General features: G+C 46.1%; 2 protein-coding genes across 6 annotated transcripts in view; one reads left to right on the top strand and one right to left on the bottom strand.

Moving 5' to 3' along the window:
• Positions 1–2,558: 2,558 nt before the first annotated feature.
• Positions 2,559–8,228, bottom strand: TNNC1 (troponin C1, slow skeletal and cardiac type). The gene is made up of 6 exons (XM_084530818.1): positions 8,018–8,228; positions 4,883–4,913; positions 4,567–4,713; positions 3,548–3,662; positions 3,307–3,443; positions 2,559–2,734 (listed from the first exon to the last, which is right to left on the bottom strand). The coding sequence occupies exons 1-6, from the start codon at positions 8,039–8,041 to the stop codon at positions 2,703–2,705; spliced, it is 486 nt and encodes a 161-aa protein (XP_084386944.1). The 5' UTR covers positions 8,042–8,228; the 3' UTR covers positions 2,559–2,702.
• Positions 8,229–11,460: 3,232 nt separating this feature from the next.
• NISCH (nischarin) overlaps positions 11,461–24,363 on the top strand; it is a 28,920-nt gene continuing 16,017 nt past the window's right edge. For all 5 annotated transcript variants that reach the window (XR_014696434.1, XR_014696435.1, XM_084530815.1 and 2 more), the window contains exons 1-6: positions 11,461–11,619; positions 16,265–16,348; positions 16,660–16,842; positions 20,126–20,174; positions 21,714–21,877; positions 22,829–22,924. Coding sequence is in view for 3 of the 5 variants with exons in the window: in XM_084530815.1 (XP_084386941.1) it covers positions 11,536–11,619; positions 16,265–16,348; positions 16,660–16,842; positions 20,126–20,174; positions 21,714–21,877; positions 22,829–22,924 (660 nt within the window). In the remaining 2 variants the exon portion in view is untranslated. The remainder of the gene's footprint in view (positions 11,620–16,264; positions 16,349–16,659; positions 16,843–20,125; positions 20,175–21,713; positions 21,878–22,828; positions 22,925–24,363) is intronic.

Raw genomic sequence — 24,363 nt, 5'->3', positions numbered from 1 at the left:
GTTTTAGCCAGCAGTGAAATCCACCCGCAGTGCTCCACCCCATGGCATTTGCTGGCTTACTCTTGGAGAACAGTCAATGTGCTGAGACAAATGGATCTTGCAGCAGTTTTTCTGACTTCATGTGCTGACCTGCTGGTGCACCTGGTCTAAGGACTGAAAAAGCCCAAATATTCCCCAGCACAGCCGCTCTTTTACAGAGAAGTTTCAGCTGCTACAAGACCTTGGTCCTCTTCCTCTCCAGCCACCACCATCCCTGTTTTGCTCTCAGGGAAATGAGAGGGGCAGTGTCAGTGAGGTTGTTGTGGGTCACTGCTGCCTGTGCCCTTAGTCCTGGGGCTCTTGGACAAAGGGTAGTGAGCTGAGACATGGCTGGGTGCCTCCCCCCAGCCTTTGCAGCCTACTTTTTCCTGGGGTCACAACAGTCCAAACCTTCCCCCAGACCACCAAAAAGGACAAAAGGAGGGGGCTAATCTTGGAAAGTTCCTTATTTCTTCTCTTTTTCACCATTCAGTGAGCCAAAGCCTATTCTTAAGCAGTGGTAAACGTCTTGGAGATGTCCCTGTTGGGTATTAGGATTTGGTCAGGACAGAGGAAGACAATGGGGCTGTTGGTGGTACCTGCTGAGATGAAGTGTGGGTATGGGTTGCCTGTAGGTTGGATGGCTGTGGGGAGATTTGGTGTCCCTGGCACCTTTCTGAGCTAGTCAGAAAGAAAAAGAATTAATTTTACAGCAGCTGCATTGCAATAGTTATGAACGTGGCTGAGGCCCAGGTGTCTGCACTTCTGTGCAGGTTTCCAGGCCTGTGTAAAATGTTTCAGATGTTTCCTCAGAAGTAGTTCTCAGTGGGACTTGTGAAATGACTTGTGCTGCTTGGGAGATGGAAAATGATAATCATAGCACCATCTAGGTTGGAGGAAAATCTTCAAGATCATCAGGGCAACAGGTGCACTGGAGACAGAAGACAGTAACAACAGCCTTTCCCACCACAACACTTCAAACCAACACCTTTCTTTATCTTCATTGGCTTCTGCTGCAGCTGCAGTTCTGCTGAATCAGCAAAATCTTTGGGGTGGGCTCAGGGAGAAGGCAGGGAGCCACTGTCCCTGCTCAGAGACTTTCTAAAGGAGACTCAAATGCAGGTTGATCTGGGGTGGGAAGGTTGGCATGACTCTTGTCTTTGGGTAGAAGCACTGTATGCACACAGAGATGCAGCACAGGCCCCTTGCTGGCTCCAGCTCTGCTCTGGCCCAGGAGCCAAGGCACCAAGAGCTCAGGATACTCAGGGAGCATCTGGAAGACCCAAAAGAGTCTTCCAGATATTTGCATTAGGAGTGTTCCTAAAATATCCTGGATTTTAAGGAAAACCTCCTGCCCAAGCTCATTTCCTTAGTTTCTTTGATGTTACAAACCCTGCTTGGGTAAAACATTTGGCACTTGTCCAGAGGAAAAACAGAGCTATGTCCTTCCAACCAACCGCTCTTGCACCCTCGCTTCAGCAGTTTTAACCTCAAGCCTGCTTAGTTTGAATTAACAGTATTTCAGTACTGCCTTGAATGAGGACATGTGTCAGGTCAAAAACACAGCTGCTCAGTGTGTTGTTTCCATGGAGAAGATGTGTTTTAAGAGGAAAGGAAGAAGCAAGGATGGTGGTGGCATCTCCCCTGGGGCCAAGGGCTGCACCTCAAGTGCTTGCACCAGAACAGCCTGGTGCTGTGCCCTGCCAATGTTTATTTTGCTTGGGTAAACGTTTGATTTTAGCAACATGAGTGCAATGCGTGAGCCGTGCTGGGGTGTAATTCAATGGGAGGAGGCAGCTATGTGCAGGGAGAGCTGCTAATGCTGCAGGAATGCCACGCTTCCTTGGGAAGAGAGAAGACAGTGCCTGGAGCGCCTGGGACAGCACTGCTCGTCTTCCTGACTCTGCTGCCACCCTGCGTGTGGCTCTCAAGGCTGTATCAGGGTCATGCCCTGCTTAGAATCTCTGGGGCCCAAATAGATGTGATTTCTGAGGGAAAAATGGTGGGGTTCAGTTTCAGTGTGAGGTGCTGTTGGACCATGGTGCTGGTCTCTCACGGTGCCACCTGCTTTCCACAGGGCGGTGTGAGACAGGAAGAAGGCAACCAGCCTGGCTTAGGATTGGCTTTTATTAGTGTTTCCAAATAAAATAGAGGTTTTCCTTCTGTGTACACCACAGGGTGGAAATCAGGATGGCAGGGAAGAGGGAGAGGTATCCCTTTTGGACAGCCATGGTGACGCTGGGGAGGAGAGGCGGTGTCTCTCACAAAGGCTTTTGTTGATGGCATAAGTGGTTGTTAATTCATGTTTCATCACTAAAATGCTGCCAACACTCCAGTTAAAGCAGCATGCTCCAGTTAAACAAGCAGATACCAGTGCCTGCCCCTGCTGCACTCATCATGTGGGTTTGGTGAGAAGACATGGCATGATGGTGACACAAAATGGTGGCTTCCCGCCAGGCACTTGCAACACTGAGGAGCTTTGCCCTCAACTGTGAGGTGCGGCCCTCGCCTAACCACCAAGGAACGACCAACAGAGGCACTCGGTATCAACGCGCTTTATTTTCCTGATGGCCACCCTTCTCAGCACTCTGTCTTCATGCCGGTAGCGAGGGGATCGAACCCAGGAGCTGAGCCACGGAGCTGGAGGGGTTTAGGAGATCCAGGCTGTTGATCCAGCCTCAGATTTATTCAACTCCCTTCATGAACTCCAGGAACTCTGCCAAGGGGGAGACATCGGAGACGCAGGCTGTTAGGTGGGACTAGAGTGCTTTCACAGCTGCTGGAGTACACTCTTGGCAGCCCTCCATAGCCATTTCTCTTTTTCCATCCCACTGATGCATGAGAGGCCAAGGGATGGCTACTGCTCCCCTGGAAGTGGCAAGAGCTCCTCGTGACTGCTGATGGAAATGTCAGCAATGCCCAGGGTTGCCCTTGGCCACAGACTCAGCTCAGAAAGGGTCCAGGAGCCTTTTGGATAGCACCGTATTCAAAAGAAGAGCCCTTCTGGGCTGGTGCTTGTGTTTAGGTGGCAGTAAAGGACAGGCAGGTCTCCTGGTGAAAACCAGGTTTGCTCCACAGGGTCAGTGGAGAGAGTTAAGGGAGCCCCTGGTCCTTGAAAATGTTTTGCAAGTCTGAGAAACCCCCTGGCCCATAGAAAGCCAGACTGGGATCAGTCGTATTGCCTAGCTCTGCCTGCACAACCTCACACCCAACCCTGGAAGCAAAACTGCAACCATGGGAGCTGCTCAAGGGCTCACAAGTGAACATCAGGCAAGAAAGACTCCTTACCATCGTAGTCAATCCTGCCATCATTGTTTTTGTCCCCATCTTTCATCAGTTCTTCTATGTCATCCTCAGTGATGGTCTCTCCGGTTGCCTGTAGCATGATCTTCAGCTCCTCGAGGTCAATGTAGCCATCAGCATTCCTGCGTGAGGACAGGAGAGCTCAGGAGGGGACCAACATGCTGGGTAGGGCAAGTTGGGGCCACTTCACCGCTCCCATCGCCTATATTGTGGTCATGGCTCTTACTTATCAAACATCCTGAAGAGATCTGAGAGTTCCTCTTCAGTTTTTCCTTTGCTGTCATCTTTCATACACCGGACCATCATAACAAGGAACTCATCAAAGTCCACAGTGCCGCTGCCTGCAGGTGGAATAAACACCATTGGACAGTGAGTGGATGGGCAAAGCCAAGCACGAGGTCGGTCTTCCCATTAATAACTGAGGAGCAAAACTCAGGAGAGCAGCCCTGCAGCTTGCAGGCTGCTAGAGTGAGTGACTGAGGCCATGGACTGAATTTATCACTTATTTTTTTTAACTTTTCCAATCTTTTTTTTTTTTTTTTTTGCCAGGGTAAAATGAACTGAATGTGCTGCAGGAAGCATTGAGCAATGGGAATTCCTGCTATGGAGGTACTTGTCAGTCTCATGTAGATATTAATAACAAAAGCTCCAGCAGGCAGGTATTCATGCAGTATATTTTTGCACAGGTAGTACAGTGCTGTTGTTTTCAACGACACTGAAACATCTCTCTCTTTGCCTGATTTTTAACTGCTTTTTTATTTTCCAATTACTTAGTATGATATTTCTGCTCAACCTCACACAGTGTTTTTTGCATGTGTTTATGCTGATTTAATCAGTATTAACTGTTAGTAATGTGTGCGTGTGTATGTATGTACACATTCAAGCAGTGAAAGACTTCCCTGCTGATAGAAGTCGAATTGTGGCATTTGTGAAAAGCCAGTTGCTACATTCAGCCCCTTTATTAAATAGATTGGAGCAATTCTGATGTAAGCAGTAATCTCCCCAAATTGATTCAAGCAGTCCAGTCATGATAGGGATAATCATTTTTATGTTTATCAGCCTGGGAGTTTCATCAAGGAACCACACTGAGATGTTGGGGGTGCTCAGTGTCCTTCAAAAGCCCAGCTCTGCAGGTTGCTCCCCACAGGCTGCGTGGTGCCCAGCACGGATCCTGCCCACAGGCAGCAAGCAACACTGGGCAAGGGGACAGGGCTAGGGAGAACTGAGGAAATTACAAGCTCTTACCATCCTCATCCACCTCATCAATCATCTCCTGCAGCTCCTCTGGGGTGGGGTTCTGCCCCAGCATCCTCATCACCTTCCCCAGCTCCTTGGTGCTGATGCAGCCATCCTCTGCCCCCAGCACGAAGATGTCAAAGGCAGCCTTGAACTCTGGGGAGAGAGGAGGAAGGAGCTGTGTGGGTCTCATGTCACAACACAGCCCCGGGGTGGGGGGCTCTCCCTTGGGGGACACAGAAACTGCCTAGAATGTGATCCTGGTGGATCAAAAGCCCTGGGAGCTTGTCTTTAGGCTGCCACATCAGGTTAAAGACGCACCTACCATTTTTTTGTTCTTCTGTCAGCTGCTCAACCTGTAAGTAAAACATGGAGAGCAATTTATTTGTATTCTTTACCACTACTAATTGCTGATCCTAAAAGGGCTGCTTGGACATGGACTGGAGGTTCAACATCCTTTTCCCCATGGACAAGAGCACCCCCGCTAACTGTTTTTCAGCCTAGATTCAAGAAACTATCCAAAGCATTAAGATCTTGTCTACTTCCTTCAGAGTCTCTGTTTATAAAGGTCTCTGCCTCCAAACCTCTCAGCCTGTTCTAAGTGTCTCCCTGAAGCCCAGCATTTGTGGGAACTCTTTGGTCTGCGTATGCACCAAGCAACACAGGCTCCCAGGGGTGAAATGGGGACGTGCCGCAGATAGGTCACAGCACAGGGTGTATGATTATTGCTGGTCCCTGAGCTGGCATGCTGGGATGCGAATGTAAACTGAGGCAGGTGGAAGCAGCTGGAAGACCTGGCCCATGGAGCCTCCCCGCGTAGCTGAGATGGGCTGGCAGATTGCTTCCAAATCCTGCCCCGACTCGTCCCCTGCCAACCATCAGCGGGAGCTTATTACTTAGCCTGAGTTAACGAAAATAAGCAATGAAGAGAGCAAAGAGGAATCCAACAGCCCGTCTTGAAGTCAATTCTCTCTTCGGCTTTGCTCCTGTCTGCGGAGGGTGCTCAGCTCTATCTGCAGACCCCACCACCATATACAACTGTCCTTTTGGGCGCATCCATTCAAACAAAGACGTTTCCCTCCCATGCTGGTTGTCAGCCCCTAATGCCCCCGCACCCATCCTCAGCTCGTGTGGCTCTGTGAAGCAGGCATGATGCTTTTTGCCCCAAAGAGAAGCAGTTTGGCAAGAATGAACAGGGAACCCTTCCTACTTGCAGCGAGAGGCAGGGAAAGTGCTTTATCTTAGCAGAAAGCAGTCAGAGAGCCTTATCCAGCTCCTTTTGGAGCCTTTTTGGGGTGACAGAGCCCTAACAGTGGCAGCAGGATGAACCCCAAGGCCACTGCAGGTAATGTTTGGGTAGAGCGAGGGCAGCCACGGCTCGGCCGATGGCCACGGCTGCGGCCGCTGGGGTAACCTGACCCTCTGACTGTGCTCACTATTTATAAGCCCTGATGAGAGAGGTGCTGGAGATAAAGATGAGCCCTGTGATTGTTCCCAGGCTTTGGTATGCATCCTCGCAGCCTGTTATCCGGACACTTGTCCCTGGCACTGCTCTTAGCTCCGCTCAACAGAGCTGAAAAATGTTCCCGAAATAGCTTTGTGCTTGCACACCCTTATCTAGACATGAGTGGGTGAGACAAAAACCCATTGGGTTCTGTGGCTGCACCAAGAAATCTGGCACAAATGTAATGTTAATGTATGCCATCACAGGTTTGCTACCACTAACACATGCAGCAAATAACAAATCCTCACTTCCAGAGCAGTTTTTGACTACCACATGCTGGATTTCTATAAAACTGAGGATGTAGAGCTGTGCTGGGTGGAAATTAGATGTACTGTAACCATAGGGCGATGTGTTTATTGCAGAGCTTTCTCCCAAGCTGTTTATTGTGCCCTCTGGACATGGATGCTGTTCACAGCTTTCTCCCTCTTTTCCCACCATATCCTGTCTGGGGATGGCTTTCTCCTGTCATGGGGCAGGAAGGCAGGCACCAAGCTCACAGGATTCTGCTTTTTCAGGTCTGATCTCCATCCTGCATTTCTGTTTGAACTTGGGCAGGAAAAAAAAAATAAGTTCTTGACATTCCCCCACCTTCCCCACCCCACAGGGAAATGCTTCCCTTCAGTTAAAAATCTTGGGAATTGATCCATGAAAAAGCTGTCGGTCTCAGCTGTGCCTGCCCTGTTTTGCCTATTTTTATTTATTCCTTGCTTTAAAACCAGCAGCAAAATCCCTTCTGGAGCCCACCAGTCCTCAGAGCTCATCTCCCTGACCAAGGATTCTGCCTGGGGTACGTCTGGGGTACCCAAGGTAGGAAGAAGGTTTGGGGTTGAAGTCCACAGCTTTCAGCTGTCCTGCTTTTTCACCCATTTGGGGATAGAAAGGCACCCCAGCCTTTCTTCCTAACCACATGCAAGGGGTCCCTAAACAACAAGGCAAGGATCTGCTCCTTGAGCCACAGGGAACACGATTCGTTAAAAAGCTTAATTAGAGAGGGCTGGCTTGTTGCTGATTTTACTGGGCACATTCTTCTTGTTGTGTGCTTTTTGGGGCACTCTGCACATTCCCGTGCAGCCTTTCCTCATTCCCTTTGCACTGCCCAGGTCACGGAGGGGCAGCTTTACAGGCTCAAGGCTGGCCAGAGGACGAGACAGGTGGCAGCGTCTGGTTGTTTTCTTCAGTTTTGTTTCACTGAGCAATACCTTTTTTCCCTCTAAAATGCTTGGAATTAAAATGGTGCTTGTAGGATGTACCCTTCAATCTCTTATTTAAAACCAAACCTGACCATCTGTATATTAAAAAACCAAAAAGCACCCCAAAGCTCTCACACCGTATTTTAATTCCAGGCACCCAGTAGTGATTCACGCAATCCAGGCTCTATTTTCATCCTTATCCCACCCGCACGTCGCGCTCTGTCTAAGTTACAGGCTGATCCCTCGTTATGGACCAAAGTCGGGGTTTGCCGCGGCAGCTGTTGGGATGCTCGGCATTCCCGGGAGTGTCTCCCCCTGCCTGGATTTCTGCGGGGGTGGCGAGGGAGAGGGCGGCATCGGGAAACACTTGAGCAAAGCTGAGGGTGTTTTTTTTTCAAATCTCATAGAACAGCATTCAGCTAAGGAAGGGGGGGTTGGGTGAAAGCACCCTCCCATTGTAAAGCAACAGAAACAAGAGGGTGAGGTTGAACCCATGCAAATTGCGTTTTCACCCATGCAAATCATCTTTGTTTTGTGGGAAACACCGCTCTGCTTTGGTTTGGCTAAAACCAGCAGCCACCCCAGACACCTCCAAGCTTTTGCCAAGACTTTTAACTGCTCAGAGTTGGGATGTTCATGCTGATGAGAGCAACGTGAAACCTCCCGAGCCATCCCCATGTCCTCAGTTGCTAAAAGACGCCACCCGATAACTCTTTCCCTTATTCCATCCCCCAAAAAATGCACAGCCCCGAGGGCAGGCACTCACTGCTGCCTTGTAGATGTCATCCATGGCTGATGGGGAGGGTGGGCGAGGGGCTGGGGGACGTCACTGTCACCGTCACGCTCTGCTGCTGCTGCCCCGCCGGCCCTGCTGATATAGGGGGCCGTGGCCAGCCCCGGGGGTGTGACAGCCCACCGCGGCCAGCCCCACAGGAATGCCTCTCCTGCGTGCCTTGGGACGGGGACGCTGCCGAGCTGCCCCAGCTCCAGCCCTTCCTCGTGACTTCGGGGGAAGGATCCGGCCCTTTCGGCTGCCTCTCGCTGAGCTGTTGTGGGGCTTGGCAGTCCTGGGGCGTGTGCCACCATGTCACTGCCACCTATTGCTGCCTATTCCCCCCCAGCGAGCTGTGTTAGGAAGACAACCCGGTGCCTAACTGAAACAAGCACTGGGAAAGGCAATATTTCCCTCCCGAAATATCTCCGGGGGCCATGGGGGCCTGTCCCCTGTGCTGGCTGTCCCCAAGCCCTGGGGACAACGTCCTCAGAGGAGCCTCGCCACCACGGCCGGGAGAAACGTGTGGTCCTGGTGCTGCACCAAAGAGCAGCATGGGGGCAAACTGGGAGGGCTTCCTGGCTTTTCTGCATTCGGCACAAACTGGGAAAGGTGTAGGCTGTCCAGCGGTGTTTGCTTTCTGGGTTAATTCATTTTTGGGAAACTTTGGGAAACTCTGACTCTCGGCACCCAAACGAGGCACTGCCCCATCCCTGTGGTGGATGGCCAAAGCCCACGTCCCTGGGCTCACAAAGGGTTTACAAAGGCCCCTGGGTGCTGACTGGTGTTTTCTCTGTGCAGGTAAAAGGCTTTTAGTCCACAATCACCCAAGCAAAATCTCGCTTGTTGGTGATTCAGGACTCCCCCTTGTGTCCAAAGGCATCACAGATGGCTCCTGCATCTCCCGGTGAGGAGACCTGACCTCCAGCCAGCTCACGTCGGCAGTAACAAAACTGCAAAGAGGAATGCAGCTGCTGGGTCGCATCTTTTCCAAAAATAAAACCCACCTGCCTTTAACAGAAGCAATGCCGCATGCAAAAAAATAAAAGTAAATAAAATAAAATAAAAAATAAAATAAAATAAATAAAATAAAATAAAATAAAATAAAATAAAATAAAATAAAATAATAAAATAAAATCGATGTCCCTGTTGAATGCCAAGCCGAAGTGGCTCTCACCAGTGCCTGGTGGTGGTGGCAGCAAGAAGCCAGGGCACGGCTGGGTGCAGAGGGCACAGGAGCCTCTGTGTCAGGGGCATGGCGAGGTTTTCAGTCACAAAATAGCAATTTGCTGCAGAGCCTGCTACAGAGCGTGCCTCTGTGGGCACCCCCTCTACAGCCAGGCTCAGCATTAAAAAGAAAAATAGTTGCATTTAAGGAATTAATTTTTAAAGCATGCTGCCCTTTGGAATTGGAGTGGATTAGTATCTTGCTTGTCTTGAATATAAGAAAATGCAGAAAATGCTGGTTTTCATGGCAGGGCAGCCGCAGTTGGCAGAGTCCCACTGTCCTGGCTGAGAACAGTCCCAGGATGCAGCAGGATGCATCCAAGGCTGATGTCCATCCCCACAATGTCACTTTAGGTTTTCTTTTCCAGGCAGCTGCAACCCCACTGCAAACCACACGTTCATTAGGGCACATACAAGGAAATCGAAAGCCCAGCTAAATTGTGGTTTTAGTGGAGGCCAGGGGTGTTTGCATGGCCACAAGCATCCCCCATCCTGCACCTGGGAAGCTGACATCTCATGGGGAAAATAATCTGGGATTTTGCTTCTACCTGAACGTGTCTTGCTTTCAGGAACAATCAGAGGATGCTTAATTAAAGTCGCTCTCCAAAATTACTTATTAGCTCACCTCTCAGCAGCACTGTGGGGCAGCACTAGGAAATCCCTCCTGGACTGCTTTTTCTATTTGTGCCTTCTCCTTACACATATTGTCTGCCAGATGAGACCAAGGAAAAGCACACTGGGGTGAAATTAAAAGCAGACCTGTTTGCCAGGTGGCACCAGGAAATTGTCACAGCTCTGCTGCAGTGCCTCCACACCACGCAGATGTGTCCCAACCTTCAGCAGCACATGGTGGCCACAAATCACCAAATCACCACCAAAAGCTGCACTAAACAGCATCGCATAGCACAGCACAGTACCACGATGCATCACATTGCACAGTGCTGTGTTGCATTGCACAGAGCTGTGCTACACAGCACCACACTGCATTGCACAGCACCATGTTGCATTGCACAGCACATGGTGTTGCATTGTACAGCACACACTGTGCTGCACAGCACCATGTTGCATTGCACAGCATGGCACACACAGTGCTGCATTGCACAGTACTGTGCACACTGCATTGCAAAGCTCACGCTGTGTTGCACTGCACAGCACACATGGTGCTCCATTGCACAGCATGGCACACATGGTGCTCCATTGCACAACACAGTGCACACTGCATTGCACAGCTCACACTGTGCTGCATTACACAGTACAGCACAGCATGCACTGTGCTGCATTGCACAACACAGAGCACTCAGCTCACACCATGTTGCATTGCACAGCACGGCACACATCGTAGTGCATTGCACAGCACACACTGTGCTGCATTGCACAGCACAGTGCACACTGTGTTGCATTGCACAGCATGGCACGGCACACACGGAGCTGCAATGCACAGCACAGTGCACACAGCACTGCACAGCACACACAATGTTGCATTGCACAACACAGTGCACACTGCATTGCACAGCTCATACCGTGTTGCATTGCACAGCATGGCACGGCACACACGGTGCTGCAATGCACAGCACAGCGCACACAGCATTGCACAGCTCACACTGTATTGCATTGCACAGCACAGTGCACACTGCATTGCACAGCACACACTGTGTTGCATTGCACAGCATGGCATGGCACACACAGAGCTGCAATGCACAGCACAGTGCACACAGCATTGCACAGCACACGCAGCGTTGCATTACACAGTACAGCGCACACTGCATTGCACAGCACAGCACACACTGTATTGCATTGCACAGCACAGTGCACACAGCATTGCACAGCTCACACCGTGTTGCATTGCACAGCATGGCACAGCACACATGATGTTGCATTGCACAGCTCACACCGTGCAGCATCGCACAGCCCCGCTCGCACCGTGCAGCATCGCACAGCACACACGATGTTGCATCGCACAGCTCACACGCTGCTTTACTGCACACCTCACCCCGAGCCCCCAGCACCCGCCCCGCACGCGCAGCACCCCCCAAGCCCCGCCCCTCTCCCCTTAGCCCCGCCCCCCGCTCTCTGGTCCCTCCCCGCGGCCTCCAATAAGAGCCGTGGGGCGGTGCCCGCCGCCCTGCGGGGGCCGAGCCAAGATGGCGGCGGCGGCGGCGCGGGGCGGGCCGGGGGCCGGGGCGGGTGAGGGCGGCGGTCAGCGGGGGGCGGCGGCGTGAGGGCGGCGGGGCCCGACCCTGACCCTGACCCGTCCCGTCCCGTCACAGCGGCCTTCCCCCGGCGCCATGGAGGCGGCAGCGGGTGAGGACGGCGAGGAGCTGCCGCGGGAGGCCCGCGTCCTGGGCTCGGAGCTGGTGGAGAGCTACACGGTGCGAGGGGGGGCGGCGGCGGAGGGGGGGGAACGGGGACGGGGACGCGGCCCCGGGGCCGTGCACGGCTCCCTCAGGGGGCTGGAGGAGCCCCGGGGCCGGGCTGGAGCCCCTCGGGTCAGCGGAGCGGGTGGGTCGGGGCCGCGCTGCTTCCCCTCGCGCTGAACAAAAAGAGAGGGCGGCAAAAAAAAAAAAAAAAAAAAAAAAAAAAAGAAATAAGTTTATTTACTTATTTTGTAATCAGCCGGCTTTGCGGTGCCTCGGAGCTCACCGCCAAGCATACCTCAGCGGGCTCGCAGGCAGCGCATCTCGGGCACGCAGCCCTGATGGTTATGTAATTAGCGGTGTTTGCTGCTGCCGTGCTGGGGATCGGCCTGGCCAAACACACACAGGGACCTCTGGATCCTTCCTGCTGACAGGGAGACAAAAGGAAAAGGGAGCAGCGGTCATAAGCAACGCACGTTACAGCTCCAAGTCATGCTTCGGGTTGCTGCCACCCAGGAGGGTCCCAGAGAAAAGCTGAGCAGCAGGGGAGCAGCTCCTCGGTTGGGTAGGACAGAATTCACACAGCTGATGTACACAAAGAGTTTAACCCCAGGCTGACAGCCCTGAACTGTCGTTGTTTGGGCCTGGCAGCCAGTGGCCGTGTTTACGGACCTGTACAGAAATCCACCCAGCGCTCGGGGTTTGTTAGAAGCTTGGAATAGGCTCTTGAAAATTGTTTTACATCTGTCTGGCGACTTAGCTGCGTGATGGGCTTTCACAGGAGCTGTGCTGCTGCCTAGGACTTGGCTAGGATGTGGTTCATCCCCCAGCAAGTTTGGTTTCAAAGTCCCGTGTTGGCTGAGAGGGGTTAACGTTAGCATTAAGGATTTTAATGAGTGTTGTTTAATACCCCCGAATGGGAAATTCAGGTGAATTTGAGGAAATGTCCAAATGTTATCTGTTCCCTCTCTCTCAGAGGTTATTTCACGGGGTGAATTAGTAGCTACGTGTACTGTTCAAGCAGATCAGCTCAGGGTTGGGGATAGCAGCAGCTAGGCTGATGGCAGTGTATTTTTTCAAGGCCTGTTTTCTTTTTTTAGTGACTAGAGTTCTGGATATACGCTGTTTTAATTCCGCTTTTCTTGGGGCCTGTAAAAATCGTGTGTTTGGAGGGCAAGATTTGCCAGTAACTGGTCCTGATTTGATTTTCTTGCTGCAGGTTCAAGTGAGGCAAAGCACTGAGCTTGCCTGTTTGTGTACAGCTGTGGAAACTGTTAGCAGGGCTCCAGACCTGCAGCCAGCCTGCATAAGAAGGCCCAAGCCATTAGAAATGCAGGAGTGTATTTTTAAATTAAAATGGAAACGATTTACAAAAGGATTCACGAGGCGAAATGGTTTGCAAACATTGGCATTTGGTGTTTAAAACTCAGTTTTGTGGCATTAAGGACCTGACAGACCTGTACTGGAGCAGAAGTGCATGTATTAGCTGGTGTAAAAGTTGGTTAAATGTGGTAAAGATTAGAGACAACAGTGGCAGCAAGGATGTACCTGTACCCATCAACGTGTAGTGATCGGGATAGTGGTGGTCTTATTTACACCCTTGTCTTTGGAAGAAGCCCCTGTGTATGCTGGTCTAGCTGGATACTGACCGAAGACTGGCTGTCTGCTGGATGGCCTTGAGGTTGCCAGTGCTTCATTTGTTTCCTGCTATGCATTTGTTTGGCCTAAAGTCACTTTCCTGCCTTTCCTGTCTTTTGCAGCTGTTTTTAATATAAATACTGGCTTTGATATTTAAGGAAAAGACTGTGGCTTCCTTGAATGGGTGTGACCTGTCTCCCTGCTCCGAGGAGGCAGGGAGGAGGCGATGTGGTTGTGTCACTGTTCTGTAATTTGGGACCTAGTAGCTGCAGTTACACCTGTGCCCCGGGCTCTGCGTGGCTGTGGGCAGTTCTGTCACATCCTTGTTCTCTTGACAGCACCAACGCTTGGAGCTGGAAGTTGCAGAAATGCAAGTTCTCCATGTAAAACGAGAAGAGCAGTTCTTTGTCACTTCTACATAAAATATACAAAAGGCAGTCTGGAATCAGAAGTTCAGCAACATCTGGTTTAAAAGCTATACGTCCTATTTTTTTTAGTAAGCATTTCACTTTTTAAAAATGTGGGGAGATGAAAGGCCTGCTGTGTGGGGAGAGCAGACTGAACTGTGAGCACTTTGAAGTAACTAGTAAGAAAATAATGAAAAAATACAGCTCTAGGTATGGTAAACACTTTCCAAAGAGATTAATTTATAGATAGGCATAGAAAAATTATTACACAGAATCATTTAATAGGACCACTGGGAGGTGGGCTCCCAGGCTGCCAGCCTGGGGATGTAAATGCTTTCCCGTTGATCCGGATGGAGACGCGGTCTGTTGTAAATGCAGGTGGAGACTTCACATGGCAAACAGCGCTGTCTGGGAGGTGGTGCAGCATTATTCATCTCCCTGTGCATGCCTCCTAGCAGTCGGCTCGATGGGCAGGCAGGCAGGAACCTGAACTTCAGCTCCTGGCCTTATTATTAGTATGCCCAGTTGGACATGTACTTAGATAGCTATCTGGAGTTTTTTTAAACCTCAGGATGTTTGTTTGGTTGGTTTTGCTTTACAATGATTGATTTCTGAGTTGAAGCATGTCTCGAACACACAAGCTTCGTGCATTTGTATCCGTCAAGGTGATGGCAGCTGGTGGATTAACGTGAGATCTGTTCCTGTCGCTCTGTGTACTGATGCAGACTGAGGGGTGAAGACATGGGGAATGCTGGGGCTCTTTAGAGACTTCATCTGAGGAATTGCACTGGTGCATCTAAAACATCTGCCCTGGGTGTTTTCCTGACCAGACTGTATGTTTGGCTCAGTGCTCTGATTCTGGAAGTGGTCAGGGCTTGTCATGTCAGCAGAAGGGAACGAAGCCTTTGTTATGCTCACTGTGTGGTGTACACGGGGCAGAGGTGTATTGCTTCCTTGTCTGATGAGCGATCAGCTGGGAGCTGTGCGGTGTACTGGGTTTTCAATGTCTGATCTGAGTTTTTATTCATTAGATATTCAGTCTGAATTGCATTTCGCTATGCTGCTTGATCTGCCATAATCTAGCACAGTCAGTGTTTAAAACGAGCTAGTGATTTCATTATGGCTTCTGTGCATAGCACTCTTAATTCTCAATTTTAACAAAAGCTTTCTTTGAGCCCCCCTCTCTTTCATCAGGGTTACGAGGTACTTTAGGATACTCGGGTTATTCCTGTTCTAGTTTGGCATCAGCACGGTGAATAATCCTGGCCAGCAGTTTCCTAACGCAACATGATGGGAAATGGGTTGCAGGCCTTAATTGAGGTTGTAATTCTGTGTGGGCATTTGTCTGTGTTCTCAGTACTCACCCAAGCACTGACGTGTCCCTTGCTGTATGCACTAGGCAGACATCTTGTTTCGGTGCTCTGCAGGACTTGGGTTTTGTTCAGCAAGCCTGTGCATCAGATGCTTACAAAATATGAGATCCAGTTCCACTTTTAAAATGCAAGAGGTATTCTGTTTAACATCTGGTACTCTGCTGGTGTGGACTACGAGTAAGTGAAAACTGGCTGCGTTTTATGTAACAGACTGAAAATCAGCTCTGCTTTTTGTTTCCTCAGGTGGAATGACCAGCTAGGTGTGCATCATCCTTAGAGTAGCAATCAGTCGGATCTGTGTGATCCCCGATAGGAATCGGGTTCTGAGCTGTATTAAATGCTGCTGAGGTTTGATTATGATTTTTTTTCCCAAGTTGAATTTATTTTCAAGCAGTTGTAGAACTGGTTCTGCTGAGCCCTGTCTTTTTCTACCTCGTGTTTTATTTCCTAGATTTCATGTTTCTCTGAGATAGTTTGTTTCTGGTTTGTCCAAAGGCGGATTGGGAGCTTCCTACAGAATTGCTAGTGTTCAACTGGGGAAAGTCACCTGCAATGGAAATTTTGAGCTGAGTCTCTTTAGTACATGCATAGTTAAATATTTTTAACTAGAGTTAAAATAGTTTTGTCTAAAGAAATATTAGGTTGCCTTACATAATTGTAATGAATATTTGGGCATGGTTGTAACAGAAAGCTGCATTATATGTGCTTTATCCCAAAATGAATTAAATGGTTAACATAGAGCCAGGCGGAGGATTTGCCTAGATTTCTGAAGAGCTGAGCACAAGATTCCTGCTTAACTGTGAAGTGATGGCAGGATGCTTGCCAGGTTCTTCTGCCTGCTGCACCACTTGGTGGATTGAAGAAGGGATGCTGCTATCTCAGGCTTCTCATGGGTAGCTATGGATACTGACTTGGCTAGCAGAAAAGTTGAGAAAAATAGTTTAGAGATCTCGTTTGTTTTAACCTTTGGGTTGCAAAAATAACTGTCGCCTTAAAATAAAAAGAATCCATGTGTTGTTGTTTGCAGAGCAGCCTTGTGAATGAGATTAAGCATCCGACATCAGCAAAGTCACCTTAGAGTGTGGATTAGTTTGTAGTTAACTAAAAGATTAGATGCAGATTAGGTTCTACATACTGTGTGAATGTAGGATTGCCTTGTAGTGCTACATTAGCCTCTACATATCAGCTTTTCTTTGAGACAAATGCTTTTGCAGTTCCTTTACTTTACATGCTTTGTTTCAGGTATACATCATTCAGGTCAGTGTTGGCAGTCATCAGTGGACAGTCAAACATCGTTACAGTGATTTCCATGACCTTCATGAAAAGGTAAGGGTGTTAAAACAGTGGCCTTGATCTCTTACAAAACAGCTTGTGGAACTTTGGATGGAATATAAATTTTTTCCTCAGAGCAAGAATATCTGTAGATGCCATCTGGACTGCACTAATGTATTTTTTGTTTGTTTGTTTTTTTTTGGATGAGCAATATCATATGCCTATGTTACATTCCCCTCTTGAACTGTGGTATATTGGCATGGACAGTCCTAGCCTCCGTCAGAAGCCTGTACCTTAGTTCAGCTGCATCTTTTGTACATGTTCAGATGGAATATCAGGTGGTAACTCTGGTCTTTGTCTTTCAGCTTGTCTCAGAAAAGAAAATAGATAAAAATCTGTTACCTCCGAAGAAGATTATTGGAAAAAATTCCAAAAGCCTGGTGGAGAAAAGACAAAAGGAATTAGAGGTCTACCTGCAAACTCTTCTATCCAAGTTCCCTGTTACTGCCCCAAAAGTTCTGTCACACTTCCTACACTTTCATTTATATGTAAGTCATATTTTTAGCATATAAAATGCAGTCCTGAGTGTTCTTCCTCAGTTCTAACTTGAACAGAGCTCTGTGCAATCTTCACAAAATAACTGAAACTGCTCTTTTTCAGCATTTTGCATGATGTGATAAAGAAGCATTTTGAAGGTGTTTTCTGACACTAACTTTATTGCAGCAGATACAGTCCCTACCCACAGTACTTGCCAGCACAGTAAGATCAGAAAATAAATACTGGCAGAATAGTTGGAAGCTGTGAATAAATCTGCAGCTGAATTGGTTGTTAGGCTGAAGTCAACGGTGCTGGCTCTCAGAAGGAACATTACATAATTGATCTGCTGCCTCCCCCACTTGGCGGTTAATGGTTGGAGCTGTGGTTCACACTGAAACAGTTTCCAGTAGGCCAAACGAAGAAAAATAGCTCTTCTCCAGGAGAGCATGCTGATGGAGTGGCCTCTGGAGAAATGGCTCCAGCCAGCAGACAGTGTTACAGTGAGGAATGCTTTAAGAAAGAAGTCAAGGCTTGCTTTCATGTTCATATTGCAAATTGTTTATTCATCTCTTGTGTATAATTAGGCTTTTTTTGTAGCATGGCATCATGTTGTAAGGGGGAGTGTGGATTTCTTATAAAGAGGAAAATGCACTGGAGAGCTCGATGGAAAGAGACAACAGTAATTGCTTTGGGGTGGGATGTGCTGAGATGGCCCTTTATGGTTTCATATAAAGGCTTCAGAAATGAGTCACAAGTGATCCATTAGGTCTGTTGATTAAACCTTAGCAACAAAAGAAAAAAATATTTAAATTGTGTTTCATGCACATAAGTGTCCTGGTGAGAGTTGGTAGTTTGACTCAGATAAAACAGTAGAAGGTTTGCTCCACGGTGTTGCTATTGCCGTGCAGAGTTGACTGAGAAGCAATGGTTTGTATTGTGACTGAGTCCTCTGAAGTGGTTTAGAGGTTTTAAACTTACGAAAAATGTTTTTGGTGACATAGGGACAGTTCCGCACAGATGGAACAAGCTTCCTGATTCCTGGCAAGTTGCATAATTTCTTTGCTCTGTGGCTATTCTCTCTTGAACGTTCTGACCTTCCATTAATGTTTCAGTGCAGCAGTTTCAGCAAAGTTTGTTTTTCAGACTGAACTTCCCTCTCCTGTTTTTTTCAGCCAGACTATTTTTTTTGTTTAGCTGTAATGTTCGTCCTTTTATCTTTCTTTCCCAGAGATCTAGCATCATTTGGGTATGAATGCTTCCCTGTTTCTATGCTGCACTTGTGTTTTAGAAAAAAGTATTCCTTAATATAAATTTCTTTGCTACAGGGGAATCTGGGTTAATGTATGAACTCCAACTCTGTTGTTTTTTGCTTGTAACTTCAGAGTACTTTTAACTATTCACAAAGTTAGCTATTCAGCAGTAAAGCTAAATATTTACCATAGCAATTCTACTGGAAAGCTATTTTCCTGCAGAACTTTGATCTTTGAAAATATTGGACAGACCACATGCTCTCTTGAGGCAGCATGATCCTTGTTGTTATCCTTATTATTAGTCTATAAAGTAAGGCTGCAATGTTTCGTGTTTGTTCTTATTTGTAGTATTTCCAGTGAAGGTTGTTTAATTTTATTTCTAAGGCTAATAGAACTAAATGGAATAGAAACAGGTAGCTTATCATAACGATATTTAAACCACTTGACATACAGCAAGGGAAAGCCAGGTACAGCATGGCAAAGAGCAGCAGTAGCAAGTGATTGATAGCAACACAGAACATCACTTTGGCATTGAATAGGATGTCTGCAGCGATGCAGGGATCCTTGTTTTGTTGCAGTCTTATATTTTGTCTTACCTTAAAAGCTTTGGTTTCACTTTCAGGTAGCTTTTGCAAGAAAAGGATGGAGTGCTCAGAAACCGCTGCTCAGAGGCAGCTGCAAACAGCAGACTTCTGTGGGGCTGAAGCATGTCAGTAGTTGGAGCTAAGACAGAGGTTTCTTGTGGGTCTGACAAAGGAATAGAGTAGCGTGCTTTTGCGTGCTAGTCACTGCACAGTCCAAGTCATAATCTTGTTTCAATTATAAACATAGAAAAATGTCTGCTCTGTCCCCCAGATGGTGAGAGGGATACAGAGAGTATAGTTTTCAATTAAGCATGCATGCTAGATGAGTGAAATTGGTTGTTTCAGAATAAGAGTCAGAATTGTTGACTTGTTCTGGCTTGTTGTTACCAAAACCGTGATGTGGAGGCTTTGTTCGTTTTCAGTGAGTGGGGTTTCAGTAACACTAAGAATGTGCATTCTAAAACGTTTGCCTAATCGAATAAGCTGAAACGTTTCAGATGTTCTGTGGATTTATACTCTTACAAATCATACGGGATTTGTCAGTGAAGTAAACTCATGAAATATGCATTTTGCAATGATCTGTAATATCTGTTTACATTTAGCAGCTACATTAAAATGAAATGTGTGTGTCTAGGGGAAGCTTCACAATCACAAATGGTTTTATTTTGTACCTTTTGTGTGCCTTTGAGAGAATATTGAGTACTATTTCTGAACTTCCATGAAACATTTGGCTTTTATGGGGAGAAGTATGCTCAGGTGGGAAATAACTTGTTCTGATCTTTGTGCACCTTCGGATTTAGGAAGAACAAATTCCTGCATTGAGTTTTCAGCATTTTCCTTTCATTCTGGAATTATCAGTGCCTGGAATGGAAGTTGACCTCCAGGGGAGGTTCAGGATGGCAGAGAAGATAGAGAATAGAGAAAAAGGCTTCTGAGCTGTTCTCTGCAGCGAGCTTAATAGAGAGCTGGTCCAGAAGACTAATTACTTTTTATCTTTCCCCTGTAGGCCTGTTAAAGTAGAGCTCATGCAATATTGGCTTTCTGAGGAAATGCTGAGTGCTTGCTGCACTTAGGTTATTCTTCAGAATGTTAAAATACCTGTTTGGAGAACACTGTACTTGTAATAGCTTCTTCTGAGCTGGGCCAATGGCCACTAGCAATAGTTGCTCTTGATGCTGTTGCCCTTTTAATATACGCAGAATGTGATTGTTTGAAAGGAATTAAGTATATTCAATCTTGGAAATATCAAATAATTTCAGGTCATTTTTATGAAGTATTTTCAAGTTATAAAGAAATCAGTATGACAAGGTCAGTTTATTTTTGTTTCAAAGTGCACCGTAGCAAAAATAGGGAAACCAGCAAAGCTGCACATTGGAAAAATTGCAACTAGAAGTGTGTGAATGACAGACCTGATTTGGTTTATTCTTTGGTTTAACCCAATAATGGTTTATTCTTTGCAGGAGATCAATGGGATCACTGCTGCGTTGGCTGAAGAGCTCTTTCACAAAGGTAAAGCACCTGCAAGAATTTAACCGGGAATGAAGAGATGCATTCATATACCCATTCTGTTTACTTTCCAGTCAATTAGAGATCTGAATCTTGGATATCAAAATCTGAGACTTCTCTTTAGCTTTTTCTTGCTTTTTGCACTTTGATTCAAACTGCAGTTTGGGAGGAACTCTAACAGTAGTGCAATTACTCTCAGAAACGAAACAAATTGGTGAATTCATGCTTTGAAAAGGGCCCACTAGTTTGTTGTTAAAGGGTAGGTTGTGGTACTGGTGAGCAGAAGTTTTCATTAAGCTTTCCATCTTGGTGTGTTGTATAACCTTTAGGGAAGTTTGTATTATGTCAATGAGTGCTGATACAGTGTGTGTTAAAAGCAAGAAATAAATTTATGTCTAAATTAATATTATTGTTCCAGAGTTCTGCTCAGTAAATAAAGGACTTTTCTGATGCCAGCAGATGAAAATGTGATACACTTCCTGTAACTGCAATAGCTCTTTTAGGTTATTTAATGGCAGCAGGTGTGCAAAATGATTTAACATTGCTTATTTTCTTTTGAAAGACATGCTCGATGCTACTGTGTTGCAGATGGCTGAGGTGCTGGGTGAAACATGTTTCAGATTGTTCTGACAGTAAATTAACTTTAGGTACAGCCATTTCAGAGGGGCTACGCAGCTAATTTTGGAAGGTATTAAGGTATTTCCTGAAGAAATCTGTCCTGACTTTGTAGCCCATGCAGTCTCACTACTGTATATTGGTGTGTTCTTCCCTTACTGTGGACTACTGGACTTGCTCCCAATGAAGCCAAAGGGAAGTGTACTTCTTAGAGCATTTCCAAGAATTCCGCTTACCATGGAAGCTGATGCTCTTGCCCATGAGTCAATGTGGTGTACATAAAAGGCAGAGCAGAAAGATTGATTCTATGTATATGTTCTGACTGCTGTACCCCATGTTAAACCTCATGGTGCTGTTTTCTACTGCTCAAATACAGTTCTATAATAAAATGAGGTAGTAAAAATATAAGATGATGCATTTTGTGTCCAGGATTTTCCATTGTTTTTACTGTGGTGAAAGACATTATGCTCTCCAAGAAATCGTGTTTGCTATAATTATGTGTTTAGGTAGCAAAAGCTGTAAGGGCTATTTAAATGGCAGGCACTGCTTTTCCTGAATAGGAGAACTCCTGACTGTTACAAAACTTAGGGATATATTTGAGTAAGTTTAATATGATTGTGAGCTTTGATTCCTGTCCTGTGGAAAATGAGGGAAGTTTGCCATTAGGTGTATTAGGAGCTTCGTGCTTGTATGATGAGTGCCTATTTGAACAGCTAGATTATTGTGATGTAAAAATGTTTAATTCAACTGTTCTAGTACCTCTTCAAAGTGGCAAAAAAGGCGTTATTTTGGTACCTCAGTCATGAGCTTAAAGTAAGAGATAGATGTTTCCTCTCTCACTGTAGATTTTCCATGTACAATTTATTATAACCACTGATGTACAACTCACTGCAGCAATGTGTCTTATATCATGCTCTTGTTTTTCAGGAGAGCAGTTATTAATGGCTGGAGAAGTCTTTACCATCAGACCCTTGCAGTTATATGCTGTCACTCAACAGTTGCTACAGGGGAAGCCTACATGTGCTAACGGAGATGCCAAAACAGATCTGGGTCATATTCTAGATTTCACCTGTAGGCTCAAGTATTTAAAGGTGAGCTGTACATGCACAAATACTGGAGACATTACTCATACCAGACTTTGACATGATTCTTAGCAAACATTTGTAGTCTAGTGTGAATATACAATAACTTTACTGATAATAACCCCATGCAGACATTTAGAATATGTTAAATATGCTTGTTCTACCAACTTTGAATATGTATCTTGTTCTCTAACAAAGATGCTGTCTGGTATGGTCTTTTCAGAAGTGGTCTCTGTAGTTATGTAGTCACAGAATCTTAGTGGGTACTGGACTTAGTGGTAGGTAGGACCAGGTAGATAAGAGTTACTCTCTCAACACTACATTTTTTGTAGATGCTTGTTAGGCCAGTGTATCTTTTCAGAATTTTTGGCCCTTCTGTATGCTTCTGACTCCTTTCAGTGTTTGTAAGATGCAGATAAGACCAGGTAAAAACCTTTGGTTTCTCCCAAAATTATATTCACAGGATACATTAGTGAAATGCCTGTCTTTTTTGATGCTGCTTTAAAAGTAATTTCATTAGACGTGTACCAATGGAGTGCTATATTTTTTCCAAACCCATCTTGTCTACTTCATCCCATGTAGTGGAACTGAGGGCAGGGGCAGGTCTGTCTTTAAAAAAAAAAAAAAAAGTGCTTCAGAGAAGTTGTTTCTAGGGAAAGTGGCTCTGCCATGTTAAGCTCAGAATGAAACCTTGGTCAGTTTTGCCTGTGGTATCTTCCCTGTGTTACAAAATGCAAACACAAGGTGGCAGTTCAAGTTCAATGCTCTATTTCTGCAGTTAGCAGTTGCAAGTAAATTTTTTTCTGAAGAGTGGAGCCTGCAAGTTCAGGAATCAATCCATACTTGAAGCATTGTTTGCATTCCAAGATACTTTTTGTTGATACTGCCTGTGTAAGACCTTCTGAAATGAGATAAATTGGATTATGTGCACTAACTCCGTTCTTAATTGTTGATGACCAGGTCACTGGAGCAGGGGGATCTTTTGGAACCAGTAACATTCAGGAGCATCTCTTGCCTTTTGATCTGTCAATTTTTAAATCACTTCATCAAATAGAGGTATGACTGAGATACTGCTTGCATGATTTTATACTCTGTGAATGCAATGTCCGCTGCATATCTCCTAATATCAGTAACTGTATACTTAGACTTGGTGCTAGAACTGAGTGCAGTCTTTAGATGGAATCTTTCATTTGAGATGATTTTTTTCACAAGTAATGGAAATAAGGATGACAAATATAAATGTTTAGACTAGGTTGCACTGTGTCTTCAAAAAGAATGATTTCCAGCATATACACAAATATAAAATAGTGGCTTTCCATTATCTTGAATATCTAATAACTGAATTATAATGGAATCTCTTGTTGCACACTGCTGTTTATTTGGAAAACACCAACTATGTGTGAAAATGTCCTGACAAGCAAGTTGTCAGTGGAAGTACATTTTAGGCTGTATTGCTTCTTGCTTGATAATTTGCAATTTTTTTTTTAGTGGTCTGCTTCTAATGCAAATGATGGAGTTTTCAGTAGAAGTTGTTTAATGAGTATTTTATAAAACACTTTCCAGACCACTTCAAATTTTTCTAGAGAAAGAATATCCAGTTTTGTCCTGCTGTGGCACATGATCTGTACTGTGTCCCCACTCTTGGTGGGTATAGTACCTTTTCTAGTACATGACCACTCTTGTGCTGCATTGATAGAAGAGACTTCCAGTTGGTTAAGAACTGAAGTGGATTCTTCAAGTCAGTGATTTATTGATATTTTAAAGTGGGAAAGAAACTAGAGGAGGCTGAAGAGTGGGATAGTGTCTAATATCTGCAGAGAGGCTACTGCACAATAGCACCTGTCTGTCTTTTTCCTGTGGATGTGGATAATTTCTTGTGTAACTTTGCTTAATATGGAATTTTCCTTATTCTTGGAGACTTACAACTCTAAGCTCGTGAAAAGTTTGGGTTGATTGGCATCAGACTGACATTTTCACCTAGTAGTAAACACCATTCAAAAATAAACAGTGGTACTCTGGGAATTATTTCTTTCAAGGCTGGCGAAGCTCTGTTTCTGTTCACTGTGTTTTCCCTGATATGCCACCAAATTTGCCACTTCTGTTGGCAAGCACGTTGTGCAACCATCTACAAAGTCGTACCTGGTTGCTGGGCAGAAGCCACCAGACCTTTGATGCTGTGCCAGCTTCAGCTACAGATAAAAAAGACTTTGTAATCTTAGACTTGGTCTGTATAATTAGCTTGCTAGTATATTAAATACTTGGTGTAGTATCCTCAGTCCCTGGTAAGCCCCACTTCTCATATATACAGCAGAGAACATACAATACCTTAATTAGTGTCTACAGGAAGAGCCATAGTTTGAGGCACCTCTTTTGTAACAGTAAAATACTGTGCCCTGTAAAGTGCCTGGGTAGCTTCATCTTGAAGGATACAGAGGGTGTATAGAAGGTCGATGGACAAGAAGCTTAGCTCAAATAAATATTTGAATTTCACATTT

This window comes from Aythya ferina (assembly GCF_964211825.1).
Source record: "Aythya ferina genome assembly, chromosome: 10".
Classification (NCBI taxonomy): domain Eukaryota; kingdom Metazoa; phylum Chordata; class Aves; order Anseriformes; family Anatidae; genus Aythya; species Aythya ferina.
Note: the sequence above shows the minus strand (reverse complement) of the source record. Positions and strands in the feature narration are given on the sequence as shown.

Bases quoted from the DNA above. Each gene is read 5' to 3' on its own strand.
- TNNC1 (XM_084530818.1), bottom strand. From the start codon at position 8,041: ATGGATGACATCTACAAGGCAGCA. The intron at 4,914-8,017 runs GTGAGTGCCTGC...TTTTACTTACAG, and splicing joins ATGACATCTACAAGGCAGCA to GTTGAGCAGCTGACAGAAGA. The intron at 3,444-3,547 runs GTAAGAGCCATG...GTCCTCACGCAG, and splicing joins CTCTTCAGGATGTTTGATAA to GAATGCTGATGGCTACATTG.